General features: G+C 35.6%; 1 protein-coding gene across 3 annotated transcripts; it reads right to left on the bottom strand.

Annotated features, from left to right (window-relative positions):
- Window positions 1-460: 460 nt before the first annotated feature.
- On the bottom strand, window positions 461-24,878 carry LOC123012564 (5-hydroxytryptamine receptor 2C). 3 transcript variants are annotated; one of them, XM_044410576.1, is made up of 7 exons: window positions 24,744-24,878; window positions 16,698-17,277; window positions 7,307-7,531; window positions 4,374-4,641; window positions 3,967-4,170; window positions 1,002-1,298; window positions 461-955 (listed from the first exon to the last, which is right to left on the bottom strand). In XM_044410576.1, exons 2-7 carry the CDS (start codon window positions 17,245-17,247, stop codon window positions 754-756), a joined length of 1,746 nt encoding a protein of 581 aa, XP_044266511.1. In that variant the 5' UTR covers window positions 17,248-17,277; window positions 24,744-24,878; the 3' UTR covers window positions 461-753. The 3 variants fall into 3 exon arrangements, with proteins under 3 accessions (XP_044266511.1, XP_044266512.1, XP_044266513.1); XM_044410577.1 differs by having other exon boundaries at window positions 4,028-4,170; XM_044410578.1 differs by lacking the exon at window positions 7,307-7,531.
- Between the last annotated feature and the right edge of the window lie 185 nt (window positions 24,879-25,063).

Below are 25,063 nucleotides of genomic sequence, written 5' to 3'. Positions count from 1 at the left end.
CTTTCATCCTGTAACGTTTTAATATATGCAGGCCGATGTCTTGTACTCGGCTAAAAGCCGTCACCAACCCTTTCCAGTCCGCGAGAGCAAATCCATGTCGTAATCTCATACACAACCTCACCCAAAGAAAGTGACTTTTTACGCACAAAAATGGCCTCCGACTCGATTTCGGGCTCCGTTAACGCCTAATTTACTGCGTAATTGCTTTGTATTAGACGAGGGATGAGTCCGACGGAGGGAAAAGGGAGGGAGAATGTCACGGATCAGAAGCTGCCCCAGTTTTAAGTTTCGCAGGAATCGTCCCTGCTGCTACTGCTCAAGGGCTTGTGTTTTTTATTATTATTTCGTAACGTAACTGCTTTTTGATTACTTTTAAACACGATTAGTGTGTTAACTAGGTTTCGAGGACGAGGAAGAGGGCCGATTCGATTAAAAACACTTTTTTCACACATTTATTTTTCACATCGAGAAATGTTTGTTTTACAAAAATTAATTTCGGTTTATAACCTATTTATTGCTGATTGCAACTGGCCGATTTGTTACATACTAGCATCACAAGATTTGTCTTTGAAAGAGACAGATCCTTGCAAAGAAAAAACAGTTCGTAGAGGAATGTGTCGCAAGTATCAAAGATTGTCATTTGGTACCATTCCAAGTTATTCTACTGGTTTGAAACAACATCGAAACACATCTTTGGTTAATTAAATTCGACTACTTGAAGAGAGATTCAGGTAACATTAAACACAAACGAGTTCAACAGTCATGATCGTCGTAAGAATCGTCTCTTTCGCGGAAATTCGTCGACGGCGTCCTCACATAGGAAGATTCCGTTGATGCTGGTGTCAACAGCGGAGTCCCTTGAAGACTTATAGCCAATGGAAGAGCCGAAGGAGTGCAAAGACTAGCAGCTCCGCGGTTTTCGTTGACCGACCTATACCTAACCGGCCTGGAAAGTCTAGACAAGAAAATATCAAACACAATTAAAAAAATTAAAAAATCACCTGTGACATCTGCATAGTAAAAGTCGAATAAAAGCCGCTCGGAACGTCTTATTGAACACCGTGTAGATGATGGGATTGATGGTGGAACTGACGTATCCCAGCCAGAGGCACACGACGACGACGTGTTCGGGGACATCGCAGTCGGGACAAGCCGCGAAAAGGATATTGAGGATGAAAAAAGGTGCCCAACAGAGGACGAACGTGAAGAACACCAAACCGAGCACTTTGGAAGCCTTCTGCTCGGTGGCGACGCTGTTAGCGGCCATCGTTTTGCGTTTGACACGACCCGCGAGGAGTCTACAAACACACCAAAAAATTAAGTGGGACACGGGTTATAGCAAGTTTCGTTAAATAGCGCCGTTAATGCATCCGAATCCTGTCGTCAAACGGTCGTTAATAGCGTTCTCTGTGGCTGCGCTTCCGAGACGTTCATTAAGGACCGCTTGCTCTACCTCCTCCGGAACTGGTTGGAATGCATCCTTGCAATTTACGTAATTGGAGGCCCCGAGAGCACCCACTCGTCGATTTCGCGGTCGATGTGCCGTGATTGTCGTCGGAGACGATACCACAGATCGAATTATCTATAAACTTATTTGCCTTGACTCGGACTTGACTTGTTTAAGGTTGAACTATACTGGAAATTAATGTGTTTCTGGGACGCTGGATGGCGCCATATTTAGCGCCGTAGCAGACAACCCATCATACACTTGGTTCCACTCATTTTACATTAAACAAATTTGGTTCATTTTCTTTTTTTATTATGAGTTGGAACAAATAGAAAAAATAGTACATAATTTATTTAAAAAAATTCTTTTATTCTGAGATTTTTAGTATTTTTATATGAAACTAAAAAATTACAGATTTTCAAAAACTATTTACTCTACCGTTCAGTAGATGGCACGTTCCAAAATGTACCACCGGAAGAATTTCTTGCTTGTGTACAGGTCACACTCAAAGGAAAGCTGTTTAAATTGAACGAGTCTTCAAACAAAAAAAATTAAATTGAATGTTCAAGAAAAACAGTAAAGAAATTGGTTTCTTTACAATTGGATATTGTTCCTGAATTAAATCAGTACCTCACACACACACACAGTTATTATCTCAGTTTAAATATTTGTACGGATTGCAAACTTCAATGAAAAAACATACTAGTATCGTTCAAATTGCATGAAAAAAATACAGTAACATAACTAAGTTATCTACAATACGCAAAAAATAAATTCTTATGCAGAGTACAGAGTACTTTTATAAAAAAAAATATGACCAAAAAAACGACACATACAAAAGATTTCAAAATAATTATACAGGGTCTTTGAGGGTTTGAGGATTGCGAGAAAATATTTTAACCACTAATAGGACTCGTCAAAAGAAACAACTTTCGTGATTCCAACTTTTGTCGAAAGCACTCATATCTGAGTTAAAATTAAAAATAAATTGAGCCTGAAAACCCGTCCCCGCCTATGTCTTAATACGATGTTTACAATCATTCATAAGAAAAAACTTTGGAACGTAAAAAAATATCGCTACATTAGGGTAGATCAGTGTCAATGTTAGTGAGTCAATACTTGCTATTATAAAAAAATGCTCAAAATGTGGTCATTCGTTGGCAATGCACACTTCTTGTACTCTTCGGGCTAGGGAAGCTTGCATTCGCACACACAGCCCTTCGAAGGTATAAATTTGAGCTGCGTACACTAATTCACTAATTGTTTCATGTGAACCCCCCACGTGAACACGTATTTAAATCTGGTGACCGCGGTGGTCATTGGCGACTAATCCATTTCTAGGGAAAATGATTGTTCAATCCATTGGTGACGACTTTGGCATAATCTGATGGAGCTCCACTTGTAAATACCGCATGTGTCGCAAAGTTCACGTCCTCTACCAGAGCGGACAACACATTTTCCAAAAAATCCAGATAAACGGCACTAGTTAAACGTTGAGGTAATATGTGGGGTCCAATTTGGTGATCTTCAATGATGCTGCCCAAACATTTAGTGAAAATCGGTCTTGGAAGTGCGATGTCCGTCCACTAGTTAATTTGGCGTTTGACTAGTTGGACATAATGAGTTGATTGACAATTTGATTCGATGTGCACAATTCACCCGAAAGCGCATTAACGACTAACTAAACTGACACGTGTAAACAAGTGATAATTTTTTTTGACAAAAAGTTTCCTTTTTCTGTATAAAAACTTTCGCGGTCAACATTCAATGCAATTTATTTTCATTGATATTTTTACTTCCAACTAACAAGGACAGACACACTAAACGGCTCGTGAAAATCATAGGAGGGAAATTGCAAAAATAAAATTTGGATACGGAATTTGTTTGGTCTTCAATTCGACTTTTCATAACAAATTCTCTTAGTGATTAAAATATTTGCTTGCAATCCACAAACACCCTGTATATTGTTGCTAAGGCCATCAAAAAGTTTTAATGTTTTTTTCATAATTTTTGAACGATGTTTTATTTTTTTATTCAGTATAGTTCAACCTCATGCGTTGTTAACAGGAGACAATCTCCGAGAAATAAATATTAAAGCCGGGATTATAACACCTCCACTAAAAGCAATGAAAGTCTTTTTTGTGTTTTTCCTTGAAACACTTCACTTTCGTCGATTAAAATTCTGAAAAGTTGTGATAATTGTTATAATTTTGAAACAAGGATTATGTAAGGATTCCAAGTTGCCCCCAACAGGACCAAGTTGGTGGCGCGATAAGCCGGATTTGGTTCTTTAATACCTCTCCCAAATAGTTTTTGCAGGTGAGCTTCCGGGAGGAGTTAGAGAAAGTAAAAGGCACAATTGGATTTTACGCTTATTTTTGATTTTTCGATTCTTTTGATCGCTGCAGCGTAACACTTACAAGCAATACAATATTTTATCTGTTGACAACGCGATAAGATAAAAAGACAAAACGTTGATTGTTTTGAATTTTTGAATCGTAAAAATGGAGGAAACTCACCTGAAGTTTGACAAATTCGACGGCACATTATTGAGTTGCAACTTCAACGACCTCAACTTACAGTTCCTCGTCTCTCTGGCGATATTATCCGGCGTTTGTGTGCTTTGGTCTTTCCGGGCGCCCGGAGCGGCCCCAGTGCCACTCCCGCCGTTGGCATAAGCGAGCTGTTGATGCGACGAACTAATCCTGATGTTATTCCCGGCCCTATGGAACAAGAATCGTTTAATTCGCCGGAATTTCGAACGAAGAGTGAAAATAAAAAACGTAAAAGGAAAGCGTCTCTCGTATCGTCCTTTTATCTGGATTTATATGACGTGCAGATTTATCGTCGCCGCGATAAAAGGACAGATGGTGAAAGCGTGTTTCTGGAACTTGTTAAATCAACCTGGAGGAAAGTAGGAGCCCACCTCTCCCCGGAACCGGCTGTCCTCCACATGGCCGGAGTCCGGTCTTTGGGACCGAAACGGCCGCCGAGACGACGGAATTGCTCGTTCTCGGGGTGGTCGGCGGCGAAACGCGCCTTCTTGCGGAGGAGTTGAACGGTGAGGGCGTACGAAACCACCATTATTACCATCGGGACGTAGAAAGTGACCAACGAGCCGAACACCCAAAAGGCCCGGTTGTTGATCACGCACGAATCGGGGGCGGGCATTATGTTCCGGGCGTCGATTATGCCTGAAAAGCAAGGAATTGAGCGAAAAAAAAAACAGATAGCCCAGTCAAATTAGACAAAATAGGGCAATCAGTAGAAAAAAATCCTAGAGAGTTGGATTTTTTTCTAAACTCTTTTTTTACACTTGGGTAGACATATATCAAAAATCCCCGAGGATAGGGGCCGAGCTCGAGGAAGGGGAGGGGACTAAAAGTGTCTTCTTTTGGGTTTTTGCTTATATCTCGAAAACTATCACTTCTATCGGTTTTTACCTTCTTATCAAAATTAATGATTACAAAAATGGTTCTTTGCATTTTTGTTGTATGACGAGTTGTAGAGCTGACAAAAAACATCATTTAAAAAAATGTGCTTTATCCGCATTTAAAACAGAATTAATCTTGTGATTTAAAAAAATTAACAGTAAATTGAATTTATTGGGTGCAACACTTTATTAGAGAGTCTATAAAGTCTTCCGAGTCGTCCTCATATGCTGCATCTTCGTCTTCAACTAAACATTGAAAACCGAATTACAGTCTTGTTCAGTACAATATTAATAAATAGATGATTTAATATCGATAATTTGAATAAAGCTTACAGTAAATTGAATGTATTGGGTGTCCAACCGTTTATTAGAGGGTGCCACGGGGGTCTACCAAATCTTCCGGATCATCCTTATATGTTGAACTAGCATTTGCCTGCGATTTTGTCACAAAACCATTCCATAAGCTTAGGTACTCTCTAAAGCTGGATCACCACCTATGTTTTGTATGGGATTCAGCTATAGTAGTCTCATCCTTCGCATGGGCTATGTTCATGGATAAATGTTAAATTTTCATAAAGTGTCGTTTTAGTGCACTTCTGCACTCTCAAAATTCTAAATTTCATGTTTCTAATTTTGTTTTTAAGTGTTTACACTTAATCATATTTTCCAAATTTTATATTTCAATATTCCTTTAAATGTGTACACTGTTTCATTCCCTTAAAAACTAATTTTCGAAAAATCTGATTTTAGTGCCCCTTTACACCTCTAAAGAATTTTATATTTATATCTTTATTTAAACGTTTACCCCCATTTAACCCTCTTAGAGATTGATTCTCTCTTTCTTTCAAAATTTTTATTTATATCTCCGTTTAAACGTTTACACCCGAGTCACCTTTCAGGCAGCTTAGTTGGGGAACGCTCTACACATATAAAAACTTACCATAAACTAGTGAAATGTGTTTCAAAGGATTTTTAATGTAATTTTATGTAGACTCCAAACTTGAGAAGCCTACGGTTAGTCCTACTACAGAAATGAATAGGACCATTTTTGTAGGAAATTTTGATGCAGAAATAGACTTTTATTCACAATCACTAATGTAATATGCCGATTACTAACCTTTTTAAGGTTGGGAAACATGTCATTACTTCTCATGACGAGTAATAAATGTTACTCCTCTTGGGTGGTAATATGCAGGATTGCCAACGTTAAAATTACAAAAATACCTGAATTTTTTTCTTTTAAATTGTCAAGTTACGCATAATATTTCGCTAAATTAGTATTCAATTGCTTTTGTAGCAGTTTCTCTTAATTCTCTTAATTCTGGGGGAGTACATTGCTCCATTTCGACGACTTTAAATCAGATTTACACATTATTTCAATATTTTCTTTGACATTTCTGAAATGTCAAAAATCAAACGTCATTTAGATGGCCTACCACGTTTGGACCTTAACTTTGTTAGAATTTTATTTTACTCAAATTTTTGACTGAAAATAATGTGATTGTGAATGAAATTGCATACAAACCTCGGTGGTAATGGCATTACCCCTTGTGCTTTATCCAATCTCGAGGCTAGCGCCTCTCGATCGTATACATAAGCACTCGGGGTATTGCCATATTTACCACCTCGCTTGTAATATACTATTACAGAAAATTCTATAAACGATGAGTTTGTATTCATAGACCCTCGTGACCCCCCCTCCTTTAATGAAGTATTAGACTCAGTAAATTTAATTTTCTGTCAGTTTTTTCAAATTACAAAACTAATTCTGTTTTAAATGCTGATAAAGCATATTTTTTTAAATGATGTTTTTTTGTCAGTCCTATAACTCGCTTACGGTTAGGCCTACAATAAAAATGTAAAGGACCGTTTTTGTAGGAAATTTATATATTAATAAGCTTTATTCTTCGACACTGTCAAAATTTTTTCTCTCGTGTAAGGAAGTTTTGACAACTGTTTGGCATTTCTCAATACAAAACGTCAAATTATTTTTAACAGATTTAAAGCAAGTTAAAGCCTTGTTGACTCTAATTCGAAGAATAAAATGTTGTATTCCACCCGTTTGAGTGTAAATCGGACGCTTTATTCCACTTCGTGGACTGTAAACCACTCGTTACACTCGTGGTTTAAAAATCCACTCGGTCAAATAAAGAGTCCGATTTACACTCAAACTCGTCGAATAAATAACTATTAATTTTGATAAGAGGAGAAAACCCCATAAGAGTGATAGTTTCCGAGATACAAGCAAAAAAAACAAAAAAAGACACCTTTAATCCCCTCCCCCTTCTCGAGCTCGACCCCCACCTTTGAGGACTTTTGATATATGTCTACCCAAGTGTAAAGCGTTTAAAAAAAATTCCAACTCTCTAGGATTTTTTTCCACCGATTTGTTTAAGTTGACTGGGCTAAGATTTCTCGTCCTTTACCCAAAACTGTGATCGAACTCGAAACCAACATCGACAACAACCAAGCGAGACAGATCCTCATTACCACCGTCCGAGTGGTGGTGCTGTGTCGCGTCTTGAGAGGGTTTCTGATGCCGAGATAACGACCAAGACTGATGAAGCACATGTGCATGATGGAGGCAGAACAGGCGAGGACGTCGCACGTGACATACACTGTACACCAGGCGACGCCAAAGGGCCACTTACCTGGAACAGAAGGGCAAAAAATCCCAACTAAAATAGAGGACATGATTTATGACCAGCAACAGCGGTGTGAATCTTAAGGCTGTTTGTCCATAAGAATATTTTGTGAATTTAAGAAAGGCGTGTAACTGAAATTAAAATGTGAAATGATTGCCTGCACTATGAGTTAAAAAAAGACGAATATATTGAAAACTAACTAATCGTAATTTATTGCGATCTTTAGCATCTTATTGGTGCTTTAAAAAAAAGAAGATTTATTGATTTTGAATCCTAAGCACAGTTATTTTTATCAAGTGCAAGGACAGCTTCAAATAGCTAATAGACAGTTTTGTTTTTTTATTGTTTGGAGCAATAAGGGTTTAGAAATAGTCAGAGTTAATAGAGATGAGAAGTTTAGGAAAGAAAAAATGCTTCCAAAGTTAAAAAAATTATATGGAAAACATGTTACCTCTTCTGGCTCTAAATGAAATTAAAACTTTAAAATAAAATGTATTATGTAAAGTGTGTCTAAATAAATTTCTGGTCAAGAGTGCCCTGGTGTCAAAAAATTGCTTAATATTTATCTGGTATTTAAATTTTCATTGTTTAATTTTAAAAAGGGAATTTTGACGATAGAATTAAAATAAAGAGTTTAAATGTAAGATCTTAGTATTGATACAAAACAGTTTTTCGGACTTGTTTATAGCAATTTTCACCAGAAATTTATTTGGACACAGGTTATTTGATAAAAACGTTTATTAAATAAATATATCTATTTTTTATTATACCGTACATTGTTTTTAAAACTAACACTAACAGTAACTAACAATGCACCTCTGATTATCCAAAGTAATTTGTAAAAAAATTAATTATAATTACTACTTTGATAAAAAACTTTTTACCATGCTAACAATTTTAACAAAACGGAAGTAGGTACATTTACGGTGAAATAAAAGTGACCACTAATGTACTTTATTCTGTTGTAAATTGATATTAAATCACCTGAAATTTTTCTAAATATCAAATTTAAAGCTAAAAAATTACAAATATCTATTATTGAAATTTTCATTTAAAAGTCTAATAATATACCACAATTTAAAATGTTATACTAGTGGTCGCTTTTACTTGGCTGTGACTGTACATACTGTTTTTATTTTTAAATCGAAATTAAATCATAGAAATTTCCGAATCACTGACAGCGTTTACAATAAATACAAAAAGCTTGTTATTTTTATTTTTTTTTCTACTATTATTAATTATTTCTATATCAAATTTAAAAAAACCATCAAATTAATTTAACAAAACTTCTGGAATCATGAACAACGAAATGTAAAAGTCAACTAAAACATTGTAAATTGATAAAAAGCGTAAAGAAATTGAATAATACTGCATAATTATGTATGTTTATGTATATACGAGAGGTATATCTATGGATTTCTGACAAGATATTGAATTTTACTCATGAAGAATCATTGTGCATTTTATTAATTTTGCCGCTTCCGATATTTGAGAGGACCCTTGAATCATTCACAATTCGGACCATGAGCTAACACGTGCGCTTAGCTCCTTCTCCATCCTCGCTTGTATCAAAGCAGCTTGCCGTAAATTGGAAAAAAAATTATAAAACATTTTTGATACTTATTGCAATATTAGCGTTAAACATTTTATATACAAAATGTTCATTAGTCATAAAAAAACAATATTTTCAGAGTACGAAAGCTATTTTTAGTTTAACTAATTATTTAAATAATTAAATAATTTTTTTTAGATTATAAAAAAAATGTTTCGTAGTCCGAAAGCCCTATTAATTATAAAGTTCTAAAAAAATGGTTCATTTATCTTCAAAAATAAAGTTTAAAAATATCAAATAAAATTCACATCAAGAACCAACAGCCTTAACGATTAAGAGATTTTCACAAAATAAACATTTTCACTGTTATGGACAGTTTGCACCTCATAAAACTCACACTGATCTCGGGGGGAATTAAGATTTGGTTGCAATATTTGATTTTAGTGTTTTTGTGTAGTCCAAAGAAAGGAAGACAATGAGTGATGTTAACCGGCGCTTAATTTAATCACTCGAATGGTCACCGTTGGCGCCGGTGGAATCGCTGACACGAAAGAACGGCCTCTGTGGTGGTGTTGTATCGATTAGGCGATCGAAATTCCTCGCAATTAATTTGTCCCGAGCGACGCCGGGATTCGTTTTTTTGTCGGAACACTAAGTGAGGAAACAAACAGAAACATAAAGATTCTCTCGCCTTTCTGCCTAATGAATTCGACAAGGGCTCTCACCTATTTCAAATCCTCGTCCTTTTGTATCTTAATTTCGAGCGAGCGAACGAACTCACTACCGAAACGATAACGTGAGATTTATCGCCGCACATCACGAAAACTTGGGTGAAATACGTCTGAATAGCGCTACCATAGCCGAAAGGCATGCGTTTGTCGTGTTATTTTAAACGTTTCGGTTCCGAGACCACAGCTCCCGGAGTTTCAACTTTTGCATTCTTCTTTTTTCGTTTCATTTTGTTTCCACCTGTTGGTCGATTATTATTTAAAGAAACTGGGATGAGGTGATAATTAACTGCACATCAGAGACGCGATAAAATCACTAGCAGTCGCTGCGAGATAATGTTTTAATTAATGAGGCAACTTCCAGCGAAAATCCCATACAACTAAAACGTAACAAAAACAAGAGAAAAGAAAATGAACGAAGGGGAGACTGAATAGACAATATGTACCTGTCCGCAAGGCCTGGTATCGAGTTAATAACGAAAACGCTACGAGAACAAACGCACAAAGGGTGCACCCCGACTCGAAATGAAACCATTCATCAGCCGAAACGCTAAAAATGCAAACCGCGAACTCTGAAGACCACTTCCGCCTTCTTAATAATTTACCAAGAACAAAACGCCAAACAAATCGAGAAAAAAATTAAATGTGCCTAGTTGAATTTTCTCCCAGAGTCCTCTTCATGCTCCGGCCATTTCAAACATTGCGGTTTTTCGACTAAATGGAAAATGCATCACTCGAAAGGAATCTTTTTCCGGTCGTCGACGAAAAGTCGCCTCATTAATACCTGAACAGTCTCTTTTGCGCCTTTCGAAAGCTTCCGGTGTTTTCGCGTAATTAGGGTCGCTTTTATCACTGACTCTGGCAATTTTTCTCTAAAAAACAACGCAACTGTGCTCCAATAGTTGCAATAAGTGTTTTTAGACTGACAATATTTTTTTTTCTGGAAAAAACAGAAATATTTATTTGCAACTTTACGATGCTAAAAAACCTGCATAAAGAAACTAAATCTTGCATAGAAATTATTCAATAGAAAACAGATGTTCCAACAAAGTCACTTTTCACTTGCTTTTTTTATATTGTCCTTTTTAGAGTATTAGAATTTCATCTTACTTTGATCAAGAATAAAATTATTAAATTTCTTAACTAGCTTTTGGCCCAGTTTCATAATATGTCCTTACTTTAAAGTTCCTTTAGTTAAAAGATATTGAAAAATTAAAGTTTTCTTAAAGCGACTTTAAAGTTATTGCAATTCATAATATTTAGCAAAATGTATCAAGTTTAGTTAAAGTGGCTTTAAGTAAAGTTGGTAGAACTTTTTTACGTCTCCGTGCGCTTGCGTTTCGTACTTGTAATTTTAAAATCAACGTTATTTAAATTTGACTACTTTATTACAATTAAACGTCATTCAAATAATTTGAACTTCGAAAATGGATAACCAAAAGCTAAGAGATCATAAATTTTTTCCAAAAAGAAGAGATCTGTTTGTTAGGGCAGACACTACAAAAATATTATTGATTGTCAACTAAATAATAAAGTTTACCATTCTGAAAAGGTACAGATTTATTAATTTTCACTAGAGGTTTAGTACTTTCCAAAAGAGAGTAAACGGTAAACTTGGTTAAATGAAAACGACCAAAGAAATCGACCTCCCATAAAGCTGAAAATAATTTTTCTTTTTTTTTGGAAATTTCTAATCTTTGTGGTAAGTACATATTCTTCCTTGTCGGAAGAAGAAATTAAACTAGAAAGATCACTGAGTACATTGATTTAGTGCGATTCAAATAACTGAGAAATTTGCCTACTTTATTACTTTATTATTATTAGCTACTTTATTAGTGAGTTAAAGGGAGATATTTCAGGCTTTAAAATAATTAAAGACACTTTAAGCCAAATTTTAATTTTAAAGTGTATTGTGAAACGCATTTTATGAACCATAAAGTCACTTTTAAAAGTAAAGTTAAAAAATTAGCTGCAAATAAATTTACTAAAAAATAGGGGAGGGGGAGGAACGATTTTTAACTTAGATGCAATTTTATTTAGATTTTGCCATCGATAAAGAAATACAAGAAGGAAATAAAAAAAATGAAAATAACAAGAAAATTTAAGTAACCTTTACTAAACTACTGTTTAAATTATTGAATTTGAATACCTTAAAAAGTCATTGTTTCTGGAAATTGCTCAAGAACAAATAAAAGAAATTGCTTTCTTGCCGATGGGTTGCCAAGAATGGTAAAAAATAGTTTTTGCCCGAAATGTCGGTTTTAATAATGGCATTTTCGGCCGTAATTGCGTTAGAAATGGCTGGTGGAACATCGTTGTAATATTAATGTCTGCTGCAGATGACGTCGCTTTCAACTTGTCCCATTTACTTTCTCATTTTGTCGATTTTTAAAACACACATGCGATTAAGAACAAGACAACGTAAAACCCGTCCGGAGCTTTTATATATTCACCCCTCATTTTCAGCGAAACATGTTAGATGGAAAAGTTGTAAACAAGAGCGTCAACGCGACGGAAAATGATTCATATGCAAAATAAGACCGTCTTGATATTGATTTAGCACTGCGTGTGGACCGAAATGGGTTTTATCCGGTGGGTCTTTCCGGGATCCAACTTTAAATCGTTAATTATCCGCAATGAGGTAACTCGATGTTGCCTTGTTATCTGATAACAACCCTCGTTACATTTCCAAAAGACTAAAAATTAGTCGAGTCACACGACCGCAAGCAACCCCTTAACGACTCCAATCTACATATTAATTTCCACTTATCTGTTTAATAGAGTTGTGGACAGCCACCGATCGAATCAGCAAGTGAATTCAAAGCCCGAACTTAACTGCGACTTGTCACAATATAAATTTGATGCCGAAAATGCTCCATAGTCCCGTAATTTGAGCGCCCCAGGATGTTTCTTTGATTCAAAATTTAATACTGTCATAATAAAGAACATTAATCAGGCAAACAAACTCAGAAACACTAATTTATCGCAACATTTTTACCACCAATTTCGGTATTTTATATCGAAATTATGAAATGATATGTTAATGGGTCTCGGTTTCCGTTCATTGGTTTTTAGAGGGTGAATTTAATTCGGTGGAGATTTTCGCTAAGTTACGAATACTCATACTGGGATTACTAGAGTAATAATTAGGGAATCTGGCGACGTCGTCTCCTAACATTACCTTATGATAGTTCATTTGGGTGGTAATAAGTTTGATAATGAACGTAGAGAAACCTCTCAAACATCCCAACCAAGATAATTGGGTTGAAATAAGCCCCAGATTGATGTATTCTATTTTTTCAGTGGCTTTAAAGCCAAATTTGATGAAATTTTGTAAAATAATAAAATCCCTTTGACTTTTTCCTGGAAATTCGGCTTTTAGTCTAAACCATTCTTGATGCAAACAACCCCTTTTGATGTTTCCAGTCCCTAAAAACTCTCCCGGATTAATCTAAGGCCGCTCTTCGGACATTATCTCCCATGATAGCCTCTCTCGTCTTAACAAAACATCCCGGCTTTGCATTTTTCCGATACGCAGGGGCGGTTTTCTATTTTCGCAACGTTTCTTTAAATAGGAAATGCAATAAAATCCCGACGCCTCATTTCGGTTTATCGTGTTTCCACCGGGAATTAGTCTTTCGAATTTCTCCTCGTCGACGAGTGTAATAATTTGCTCGCCGCACAACCAAATTATTTAATATTTGTTGCCGTCGACGGATTAAAATTTTAAAAAGCTTCCGCACTGCCGCCAGCGGACTTCATAAATCTAATCCGGGCACTAATCCATTGCCGGACTTTACCGCAATGACAATTAAACACCGAGTTGATATTTTTCAACTCGATTAACAAAAAGTTTTCTTATTTCCTGTATCGAGCTTTGTTGACAGACCGAGATTACATTTCAAGTGTCTGGGCACAAAAAAATCTGAAAAGTGCTCGGTTTTTCCTTCCCGAATATGAAATGAGTTTATCTCGAGTGACAATCAAAAGAGCAGGTGGTTGCTTAATCACAAATTTCATTCCGATTTAAAAATCCCTCTTTATACGAAAAGATGATTTATTTCTTGACGTTTTTAACCTGTTGAAAGTCAGATTCTCGATTCATTTTTAATTTTAACAGAAGCCTAGTTTAAATTAACTCGGAGGTTTTTTTAATTTTTTTGCTAGTTTGTGAATTTTGCCGAAATTGCGACGACATCCAATCTCAACCCGCCTGCAGCGACACACAACTCTCTCTTAGATTAAGTTTCGACCTCTTAATTTGACTTTAATAAGACTGGAGTCAGGTCTGGAAAGATTATTATTAACCTTGATCAGGTGCGACAACATCCAAAAAATATTTCATTTAATTTTCCGGATGACCAAAAAAATTCCGTTGCGGCTCTGTCACCACTTTAGTTAATCTACCGAAAACCGAGATGTGTAGTTTGTAAGGAATTTCCAAGACAAATTTCATCTTATTTACCGAGTCGACGTTGGATTCAATTAAAATGATTCATTAGCTTTGTCAGTACTTTGACGAAATTGAATTTTATGTGATTATCCAAGTAATTAAATTTTAATAATATCGTTATCCCTTGACGACACCGAAAACTAATAAAAACGAATAGGAGTCGGCGTAATTTACCGGAAAAAGAAACTTTCCCTGAAAGTAGTCCAACATCCGAACTAATTTCAGTTAAAAATGAGATGAGCTAATTTTTTGGCGAAGGTCGCCGACTTGTCCGGGATTTTCAATCGAATCTTCCAGAGAAAAAAACAAAAAAGAAAAATGTAAAGGTTTCTGTCTTTACCACTTTATTAATTAAATAATATTTTTGTTACCTAAAATGGACGAATCGTGGGTTTATTTTCCAACCTTTTATTATGTATTGACTTACCTAAATGAGTCTAATAGCTATTTCTGAAAGCACATACAAAAAATATTCCATTGAAAGAAGAGTTTCATACTGGTAAACGACGTTTGTGTCGTATTTTTTGCCCAGTCTAGGGTCATTTCAAATACTGAATTTTTTTATTAAGGTACATATGATATCAAAATTACATGTTCAAAGTTGTTTGTCATGCAAAAAATACATTTCTGTCCGTCCGTTTTTCCATTAAAAAAACCTCCGATAGAAAGTTACAAATATTTTCACAGAACGATAAAAAAACGACTCGAATTTATTTTCAGCACACTTTAATTATTTGAAAACATTTCTTTTACATGTTTGTTTTGGCGAGCGTTCTGAAGTAACTTACCATCAAATTATTTGTCCGTTTGATAAATGGTGGATGCGCCGGGAAAAAGCTAAATAATTAGCGAACCAATGGGAACATAATTCTTTGGCGTTATCGAGAAATTGCTAACTCTTGTAAACACTGCGCGGTGAGCGATAACAGACGTTGTCCTTCATTTCTAATCTCTTCCGGTTTGCTTGCCACCGGAGAAAAAGCTCCAAATTTTGCGGACGCTAAGTAGATTTCGTTTCGGATTTGATTGTTCTTGTTATACATGAATAAGTAAAGCTGTATGGACGACAAGAACTTAGCAAAGCTCGAAAGCTTTACTAAACTATAATCCGGGAGATGAGTGGATTTTTACTTTGCGCTTCTAATCCGGGGATAAGTGAGAAAAAGAAAAATTTTAGTGTTTATTTGTTTCACACGAGATAATGGCCGAAAGCTTGCCATGTTGGCAATTGACCATATCGAATTGGTTTGTTTCTTTTTTTGTGTTGAAATTTGGAATTCAAATCGTGACATCTGTTGGTAGGGGTGAAAACCAAACAATCTGAAGATATACGAGCCTTGTTTACGTCAAACGATGCGAATTTACCACTGCTAACATGAAATATGTATTCAAAACGGCGACAAGATTCAAGATACACAAAGAAAAGAACCTCCGGCGGCGATCTCCGAGTGCTAATTTATGTCTCTGAATTAATAAAACCCGTTTTGAATAAAATATCGTCTCTCGATTCGGATTAATTGGATTATTCGATCTCGTTGACCCGGGAGCTTTTAAAGCACATGATCTACATAAAATAACTCGCGTCTTGGATTCTCGCGATTTACCATGAGAAAGGAATAATTTTCTAGAGAGAAAAAGGGGTACCCTACTCACACGAAATTTACACGCACTACAAAACTCTTGATTAACTCTGTTATGCCGGCGCAAATGTTGGAATAACCACGTTATGCGAAGGGTAGCGCGAATGTGAGTGAATTACGACGAGAACGCTACAAATTGTTATTTATGGACAGAGGTAGGCCCACACTTCAAAAGAAACAGGATGGACGGGTTGTTCTTACACTAAGTGGAGCAAAAACCAGAATTTTTCAACCTAAATTTTGACTTTATCATTGAGTTTTGATGTCAAAAAAAGAATAAAAAGAAAAATAATAAACATTTGAACAAAGTATTTGTGTTCTTTGTAGTTAACTTTTTTTTTCAGTACCTACACTGTGTGAAAATTTAGTTTTGCCGAACTGAAATTCATTTGGTCGTTGTTCAGCGCCGTCAAACATTTATCACCGCTGAGGAAATTTCATAAAAAACTTGAGTCCTGTCGTGATATTTGAAAAACGGTCATTTGTTCAACCAATAACCGAACATAATACTCCACAAATGCCATTTTTACGACAGGACGTGAATTCATCAAATGCTACTAGTTGCAAAACGAGGACTTTGTAGATATTTTCCTCGGAAATGAAATGATTTTAGATAAATACTTGTAACATCAAGAGAACTTGGAATAAATTAATTCAAGATTACGAGCAATTCTGAAGAAAATACCATGTACTTCTCGTGTTTGCGCTCGTAAAACGTGCATATTGACGCCGTTTAAGGCATCACACCACCAAATTAAAGTCTCGCGAGTCATAAAAGAAAAAAAATTAAATTCCTCACCAAGGAATCCGGGAATGGCCCCCAACGGCATGACGAAGAGACTGACCAAAAGGTCGGCAATGGCCAGCGAGAGCAGAAAGTAATTGGTCACATTCTGCAACCTCCTGTCCAAAATAACCGCCAAACACACCAGGATATTTCCCAATCCTCCTGCCAAAATAAACACCACCACGAACAGAAAACTCCAGTCGTAATTCGCACCCCATTGCGTCCCCTTATCGTTTGCGACATTTTCGCAAGTCCAGAACACACCACCGCCACTGCGATTCACCAAACTGCACTCGGAGTAATTCGAGACGACGCGTAAAATAAAATCGGAGACAGTGAGGTCAGTCGTGAAGTTGGTCACTAACTCCAGGGTTGAGTTCAAATCACAAGACCTGCAGAGAGTTGTGTTGAGGGAGTCGAACTCGCAGTAGAAGTCGACGAAAGTTGGGCTGGAGTCGATGCAGGAGAAGAAAAAAGTGGCCGTGCGGTTGCATGATGATGTTAGAGTGGAGTTTTCGGTGCATTCGATGGAGATGCGGTCGTCCGGCGGCGACGGGGGCATTGTGCTAGTGCGGAGCCATCAAAAAGAGACCTGAAACACGAAGGATTACGTTGATGCGACGATGGGAGATAAAAATTCCATGCGAGTGTGCAGGAGAATTGGATTTCGGGAATTGTCACGAGCTGAGGATTTTAAAAAGATTTTTTCTTAGCCAATTAAAATGAAGAGAGCTTGCAATTAAAATGTTTCTTTCCAGAAAAACAATCATTTTTTTACAACAAAGTTTCTCAAAACGGTCTCGAGATTCGACAATAAAGCTCTCCTAGAAACTTAAACTTAATAGTAAAGGTCCTTGAATCTTTCAAGTTGGGTCGAAATTGCAACGATTGTAAAAATCGACATCAATTTATTTCAAACTTGTCTTGTCCTCTCATATTCGTTAGGGTTGTAATTAGTCGTTTGTCTCGTTTTCTTAATTAAAAATCCGTCTTGGAGCCGTCGTAATATATTTCGGTCTTACGTGACTAGGCCCTTATTCGACACGGTAAATTGTGTTTCAAACGATAATTAACTATTGATTCATTACGAGGTAATGAAATTAATTCTGATTCGGTAATTATCGTTTAATTGCGAGTAAGTGCAGCTTTGGGTGGAATTTAATAACGCGACGGCCAGTGGCGGCACGATAAATGGGACAGAAAGTAGAACTTACTTCCCTATAAATAACTCGGTAAAATAGCGGCGTGTTGAAATGAAGACGTGTAATTGATGTCGAGGCTGAATCGCGGCTAAACACTTTAATATTTCACTGTGTTTTATTTTGGCGGAGAGGAGAGCGGTTAATTTAAACGCAATTCAAACAATAACACTGTACTTTAATTGCGTTCAAATTAATTATGTAACTACATAAAGACGAATTAAAAAAACAGCTATTGAAGTCGTAAAAGACGGAAAAATTATAGTTTATTGTAAATAACAATTTAACTTAATGAGAGTGGATTTAGTATTCTTTTATCTTTATTGAGCGGTATACATATGCCAAAGAAATTGGATTATCTTAAAACGTCTGGAGTTTGTGTTGAGGTTTATTGAATGTTGACCATTGAGATTAAACCGTTTATTGATTGGACGGTTTTAACACAACTAACGAGCTTAGAACCGGCGGAATTTAAATTATGGTTGTCTGGAAATGATAATAAAAAAATAAATTTATTTTTGGAAGAGTAAATGTGGACTTATCAAACGGATATGTCAAGTTTAGTTCATAAAAAATTCAATTAGAGGAACTCATTACTTGGGCGTACATGCCTCAGGATTTTTTAATCACTTCTTTCATTAGTGATTTTTTTTTAAGTTGGCGCTATTGCTTTCGTTAATTAAGTGCAGGATTACAGTAATTTGAACTTGACGAAAAGAGAGGATGTCATTGGACCTCACGGCCGAGTCTCTCCTTGAATACAAATTTCATCACTTCCACAAAAAATCATTATTTAATCCTCAATTAAAATAATTTTTTGACATTGCAAGGTTTCTCGTAGTACGTTCAAATAGATTTATGAACCATTCGAGACGTATCAAAACAGATTTTTTTCATCGAGCCGGTGGTCGTGCGAAAATAACTTGATTTATAATCGCATTGTGAAAATTGCAATATTTATCTGGAATGATGCCAGAAATGATGATGAATCGGCGCCGATCTAACGAGAATTTACAATAAACCGACACTTGGGAGATTTGTGAAGAGTTGCAGACCTCTTTTTGAATGACAAAAATATTTGATGCGGCAGGTATTTCCAGAATTCTCCACACGGAATGGCTCTCTGAGGCCTTTTAACGGAAAGGAGACGCCCAGAAGAGACTGCGTTAAGTGCCTCCTCCATTACATCTAAATTAACCCCAACTTTTTGCCCAAAACCGAAAAGAAAATTGCTATTTTAACATTTACTCTTTCGTAAAAATTATTAAATCATTTTTGAAACTCCACTTCTTAAGGGTCCGTTTATTTTTCCGGGCGGCACGCTGCTGAAAAAACTCCGGAACGAGTGTCGGAGCGTTACAGATAACGTTTCTGGGGTAATAACGTGAAATCGTAAACGCGCCGAGCAGATTTTATTTCAGATCTGGTCCGAGGAACGTGCACAATGTTGCAAGGTCAGTCGACTGAAATTTCAGCACGAAACCGATTTTTACTAATTGTGGATTAGTCACAAATCGTCTCCTTTTTCAGCAATTAAGTAAAGCTCTTTTTCCATCAAAATTAATCGGCCTAAGCATCACGCCATGAATAATCAGCAGATTTTGTCCTATCGGTAATGGCCGACGGAATTTCAGTGTTTGAAATGGAAAGTTTACGCGCGATAAATATTTGGTTATATTATACAGACTGCTGTAATGTAAATATTTGGCCAATATAGGTTCAGGAAAGAGTGATGAAAGAAATTTAATAATAATTAAAAACATTCATTTGACGATTGAATTGGCAAAATAGACGTTTTAATCATTTTAATTAAATTTAATTAGAAAGTATTTATTACAGAAAATAAGATCAAGGGTTCGTTTACTTTGAAACATATTTCAGTAGATTTTTGTTTCTCTCTTGCCAGTCTTAGAGAGTCTCTTTACTACTCAAAATGCAAGTCATATTTTTTTTATTTTTCTACACAAAACACTACTCTTACCAGTCAAGGTAAAATGCAACTTTAGAGGTGAAGGTGGGCTGATAAACTATTATTAAAACAAGTTTTACAACCAGAAAAGCACACACACCATTAAAAAAAATTAGCTTACATAACACCGAAAATCGAAACAAATAGTGGCCACTTTATTTCCCAAAGCTGACGACATTGAACTCATCAAACGTCATTTTTTCTACCTTAGAATGATAGAAACACAACAACAATCAAACAATTTTATTTGCGATAAGTTTGCTCTTTAATTTTCTTCGGGAAAACCTTTAACGACCTTTGATTTATTCTGAATAAAACCAGAATAATTAATTACCGTCGTCTATTTAATTTCCACCCTCTCCCACTTCAAAAAATGCAAATTTTTATGATTGACGCCCCTTTTCTCACTTCATGAATTCGTTATTGTACGAATCGATTCTGCATAAACAACAATCACGAAATAAATAAGAAAATCCGCTTTCCCCTGCAAAAAACTCATCCCCTTCGAAAATTTTTCATTTACGAGGCGAACCGCCTGAAAGCTTGGATATTACAGGAAGTATTATGTGTTTGTGAGAGCTTTATATAAATTTTAGTGGTATTACTTCGGCCATATTTTATTCACAACGTCGGTGATTTTTTCCCGGAGTTTTCCGGTTGTAAACACATCTGTTAATTAATTGGCTGTAGGTAATGCAGACGCTTTTCTTAATGAGCGAGATTTAAATCTCGTTCCTTTATTTTCTTAACTTGTCTTCGGAAGAAGATTAAGTCTTTTGATTTATACTAAGCGGCGAAAATTTGATACAAGGCGCCGCATTCATCAGTGGTGTATTAGTTGGGCCATAATACGTCACATTAGGGAAGTTTCATGATACAGAACTAATCCATTTGTGGGTATACTGAAATCGCTCAAGGCGGAGGGGAAACCCCGATCTTTGCCCCTGTCGAAGCTTGACGCGCTTATAATAAACAAATAAACAAGCGGAAGTAATGCGATTCGAAGATCGGAAATGCATTGAGCGATTTAAAGCAGTCGACTTTTCGATAAATTTAACGATAGCAATGCTGCAAAAAGCTCATATTTTGATCGTTTGATTTAATAATGTTTACAATTTATTGCGCGGTTTTACGACCCGGAATTTTATTACTATAAATAATACCGGATTTCAACTGGCAGGTACTTTACGAGACACATTACACAAACGTAAAAAATGTTTTCACTCAAATAAATAAATTAACAAAATTTTTGTGATTTTTTATCTCACCGTGACTATCTCAAAAAAATAAACAAAAATAGCACCATCCCCTTTGTAATTTCAAGGGAATGATATTTTGACTAGAAATTCGCTAGTTTTTTTAATTTTTTCTTTTGAATTACATGCTGTTCAGTTACTGGTAATACCATATTATGTAGTATGAAATGCATAAAACAAAATTAAAGGTTTATTTTTAAATTAAAATTAAACTGACATTTTCTATTACGAAAATACGGCTTTCTAAAAACAATACACGGAAAAAAAATGGTTAAGTAAATAAAATTAAATAAGAAAAAAATTAAATAAAATTAAATTAGGGAAATAAAATTAAAATGGTTGGTGGCAAGATGTTGTTTTGCCTAACGTAAGTAAAAAACACTCAAAATTCAAACAAAACACACAGCCGAATTCATTTGAGGTGTCACAAAGGGAGTGGTGCCATTATATCTCAAAAAAATAAACACAAATAGCACCATCCCCTTTGTAATTTCAAGGGAATGATATTTTGACTAGATATTCAGCTGTTTTTTTAATATTTTCTTTTGAATTACATGCTGTTCAGTTACTGGTAATACCATATTATGTAGTATGAAATGCATAAAACAAAATTAAAGGTTTATTTTTAACTAAAATTAAACTGACATTTTCTATTATGAAAATACGGTTTTCTAAAAACAATACAAAAAAAGAATATGGTTAGGTAAATAAAATTAAATAAGAAAAAAAAATTAGGGAAATAAAATTTAAATGGTTAGGTGGCTAGATGTTATTTTGCCTAATGTAAGTAAAAAACACTCAAAACTCAAACAAAACACTCAACAAATTCATTTGAGGTGTCACAAACGGAGTGGTGCCATTTAAAATTTTAAAAGGGTTGTTTATATTACAAAAAGGGTTGATACTACAACTCAAAAGTACATTAAAAGGTGTCCCCGCTGTAAATAAAAATTGATCTGTCTTGGGACTGTCTGATTTTTGTTTGTTTTTCTGAGACATGCAAAGTGACTCTTAAAAAAATCACCCTGTATTTGCTAAAGAAGCAAGAAAAAATTGTTAGGGTCTCTTCATACTAAAAATATTCCAACTTTTTCTCTCATTTTTGTATTTATTTGAAAATTTTGTATATTTTTGCTTGAAAAAGTTGGACTGTACCAATTCTTTGATGTGAGTCATTCTCACGCGGCGTCTATTTTACTAAGGGTTGGTTTCCATCCGCCGATAAAAACCCTTACAAACTTCGTCTCATGTCAATGATCCTTAAAATTTCCGCTCGGCTCGTTACATTGTCATTTAATTTTTTGTTTCAGTCGACAAACTTGTCTCCTATACAGTCCATGTATGGCCCAATCTCCACCCACTCGTCAATAAAACATATTTTACAGAACAAAGCGACCAAAACATTCAAATGCAACACAGTTATGTACATACAGTTCAGGGTTAAGCGACATTACAATTATTATAATTTCAATTTCATTGTCGTGTCGTAGTTTTTACTCAAAGTTATGTTTACAACGTCCTAACGTATTAATCGACTAAGAAGTTGACATTACAAGGTCTTAATGGAAGATTCTGGGCCACGACAATTAATCTTCTTCATTAACACAATACACACGTGCTAAATTTAGAAGGCACCTGGAATTACGCAATCAGACGAAAAAAATTTCACGGTTAAACTAACCAATCAGTGATTTTACATATTTAACCCTCTTGTGTTATTTTTACGTTTCCAAAAACTGACTGATGTTAACATGATGCTTATTTATAATGCAAATGCGATTTTCTCGCTGAATTCCCAATGTGCATTCTGAAAATTTACTTCTCGCTTACATTTTTCGGCTGAATGGAAATGGCGACGGCACAAAAATGCAAAAAATTGAATATTTTTACAAGGTAGTTGAATCGTTACACAATCCTGGAAAAATTCAAGCCTTTGAATGCAAAACTCTACAACAACTGAAAATGATTTCTATTGCTTTTCCTCTAGTTACGTAAAGTAAATGAACACGTGCCCTCGTTCAAATTGCTTTGACAAAACAAACTCCTTAAACAGCTTTAGTTAGTTACTAATACAATACTCGTAAAGGTAGCTTGAAAAGTTATGAAGGGTTTCCTCTTTGGGCACCACGCCTTATATTCCTGGATAACTTAGTGTAGAAGATTTATTATCCTCGAATAATAATAATAATAATAATAATAATAAACTCGAATAATTTTTTGTCTAACCCATTGTGTATAGTTTCGTCCCTCTCTAGATAAATCGATAATTAAAGCAGTCAATATGTTAAAACTTCATTTTAACGAGTCTATTACAAACGTTTAAATTGAAACTCACCGGGATGGCGCCGTCGATCGCTTTTATTTTTATAACTGGCAAACGGCGTCTATAAAAGGAGCAAAATACGTTTTTTCCTCATTAAAATGCGTAAAAGAGAAGTGCACGTTTATCTGCTCCCGAATAAACACTATTCAACTGTATTCAATAAACATAAAAATTTATAGGGTTATTGTGTTAGCGTAGATTTATTAATAATTCCCGAACGAAAAAAGAGCAGACGCGTTTCGCAATCTCACTAAAATACATCGGTAATTGCCGAAAGTGTGGCTTATTGACAATTATCTCCGACTTGGTCGTAAAACCTCATCTTTCTTCTTCCAATTTAAAAATTATTAGATACACGAGTTATTAATTTTTTATTTGCATCGTAAAAACAAAATCGCGTTATATAATTCGTCCCTTTTGTAAATAATCTATTTTCGTTCATCTTCCCGCATTGTTTGCAACCATTAACACTAACCTAATAACTGGAGCAGAGCCAATTGGATTCGCACTTAGTCCATTCATCAAAATTTATTTATCGGGCGAAAAATTCGAGTCCCATCTGTTTACACCGTAAAAACGCAAATATACTCGTACTTTTATGGTACAATATTGACGCAAGAGCGAGGTCCTGCGTGTGATTTTTCCAGTTTTCTCTTCGATTAGGCCATTGGCTATTATTAAGCGATTTTGGACGGCTACTCGGCCCAAAAATCCCGTCATACATCATCGATCATTGTCAGTTGCAGATGTTGATAATTTGTAAATCATGATCGTTTTTACGTTCGTGGTCCGAAATGGAGTAACTCCTTTCCATTAATGAACGGTTTTGATTTGAAAATTCTCACCATAAATGCAACACAAAAATTTCCTTAATCTGTGCTTGTCTTGTATACATTTATGTGTTTATATCTTTGTAATTGCACACGTCGTAAAAGGAATGTTTACTTGTCTATCAATAACACGAAAATGATGTATCTACAAGAGAATTTTTTCCAAAGTATTAACTCCAACTTATAATATACAATAAATCATCAATTTTGACACGGGTCTGTTTAGATAATAGTGTATCAACAACGCTTTTCCCCTTTTTATTCAAATTTCCCAAACCGCTCTTTTATGATCAAAATAAATCATCGAATTTCGCTCGAACCGGAATTAATCAAATTAGTCCAAAAATTTGTTTAGCACCCCATGCATGATAATTCGCCAATTTTTAGCCCCGTTGCGCGACCATCCGACCCTAAACAAAACCTCGCACTCAAGTCGTTTCACTTGGAAAAAAAAAACAGCCACCGACCAATTACAACTTACTTTCAGCACTTCGTAATTGGAAAAGTTGCTCGATCACAAATTATTTTTCAGACGAAAAGTGTCACATTTTTGATTTTTCGTGTACGACGCGTGGTTTTTCCTCCGGAGCGAAACCGCGTCCAAACCTAGCTGCCGTTTATCAAAGACTGAGCGCGCGCTCGGAGCGCTCCTCTTGTTTTTGCCAACATGAACACGACGAATTAAGACTTATGGCCACCCTCGGGACGACTTCGCACCTGCAATTGGGGGCGGAAGCCGACAGGGATAAAGCTGGGCCATTTTTAATGCAAATCGGAAATAAGGCATTTTTCAGCGATTGG

The sequence above is a fragment of the Tribolium madens genome, unplaced genomic scaffold (assembly GCF_015345945.1).
Source record: "Tribolium madens isolate multiple individuals breed KSU strain unplaced genomic scaffold, Tmad_KSU_1.1 Scaffold_96;HRSCAF=242;Tcas5.2_LG5, whole genome shotgun sequence".
NCBI classification, from domain to species: domain Eukaryota; kingdom Metazoa; phylum Arthropoda; class Insecta; order Coleoptera; family Tenebrionidae; genus Tribolium; species Tribolium madens.
Note: the sequence above shows the minus strand (reverse complement) of the source record. Positions and strands in the feature narration are given on the sequence as shown.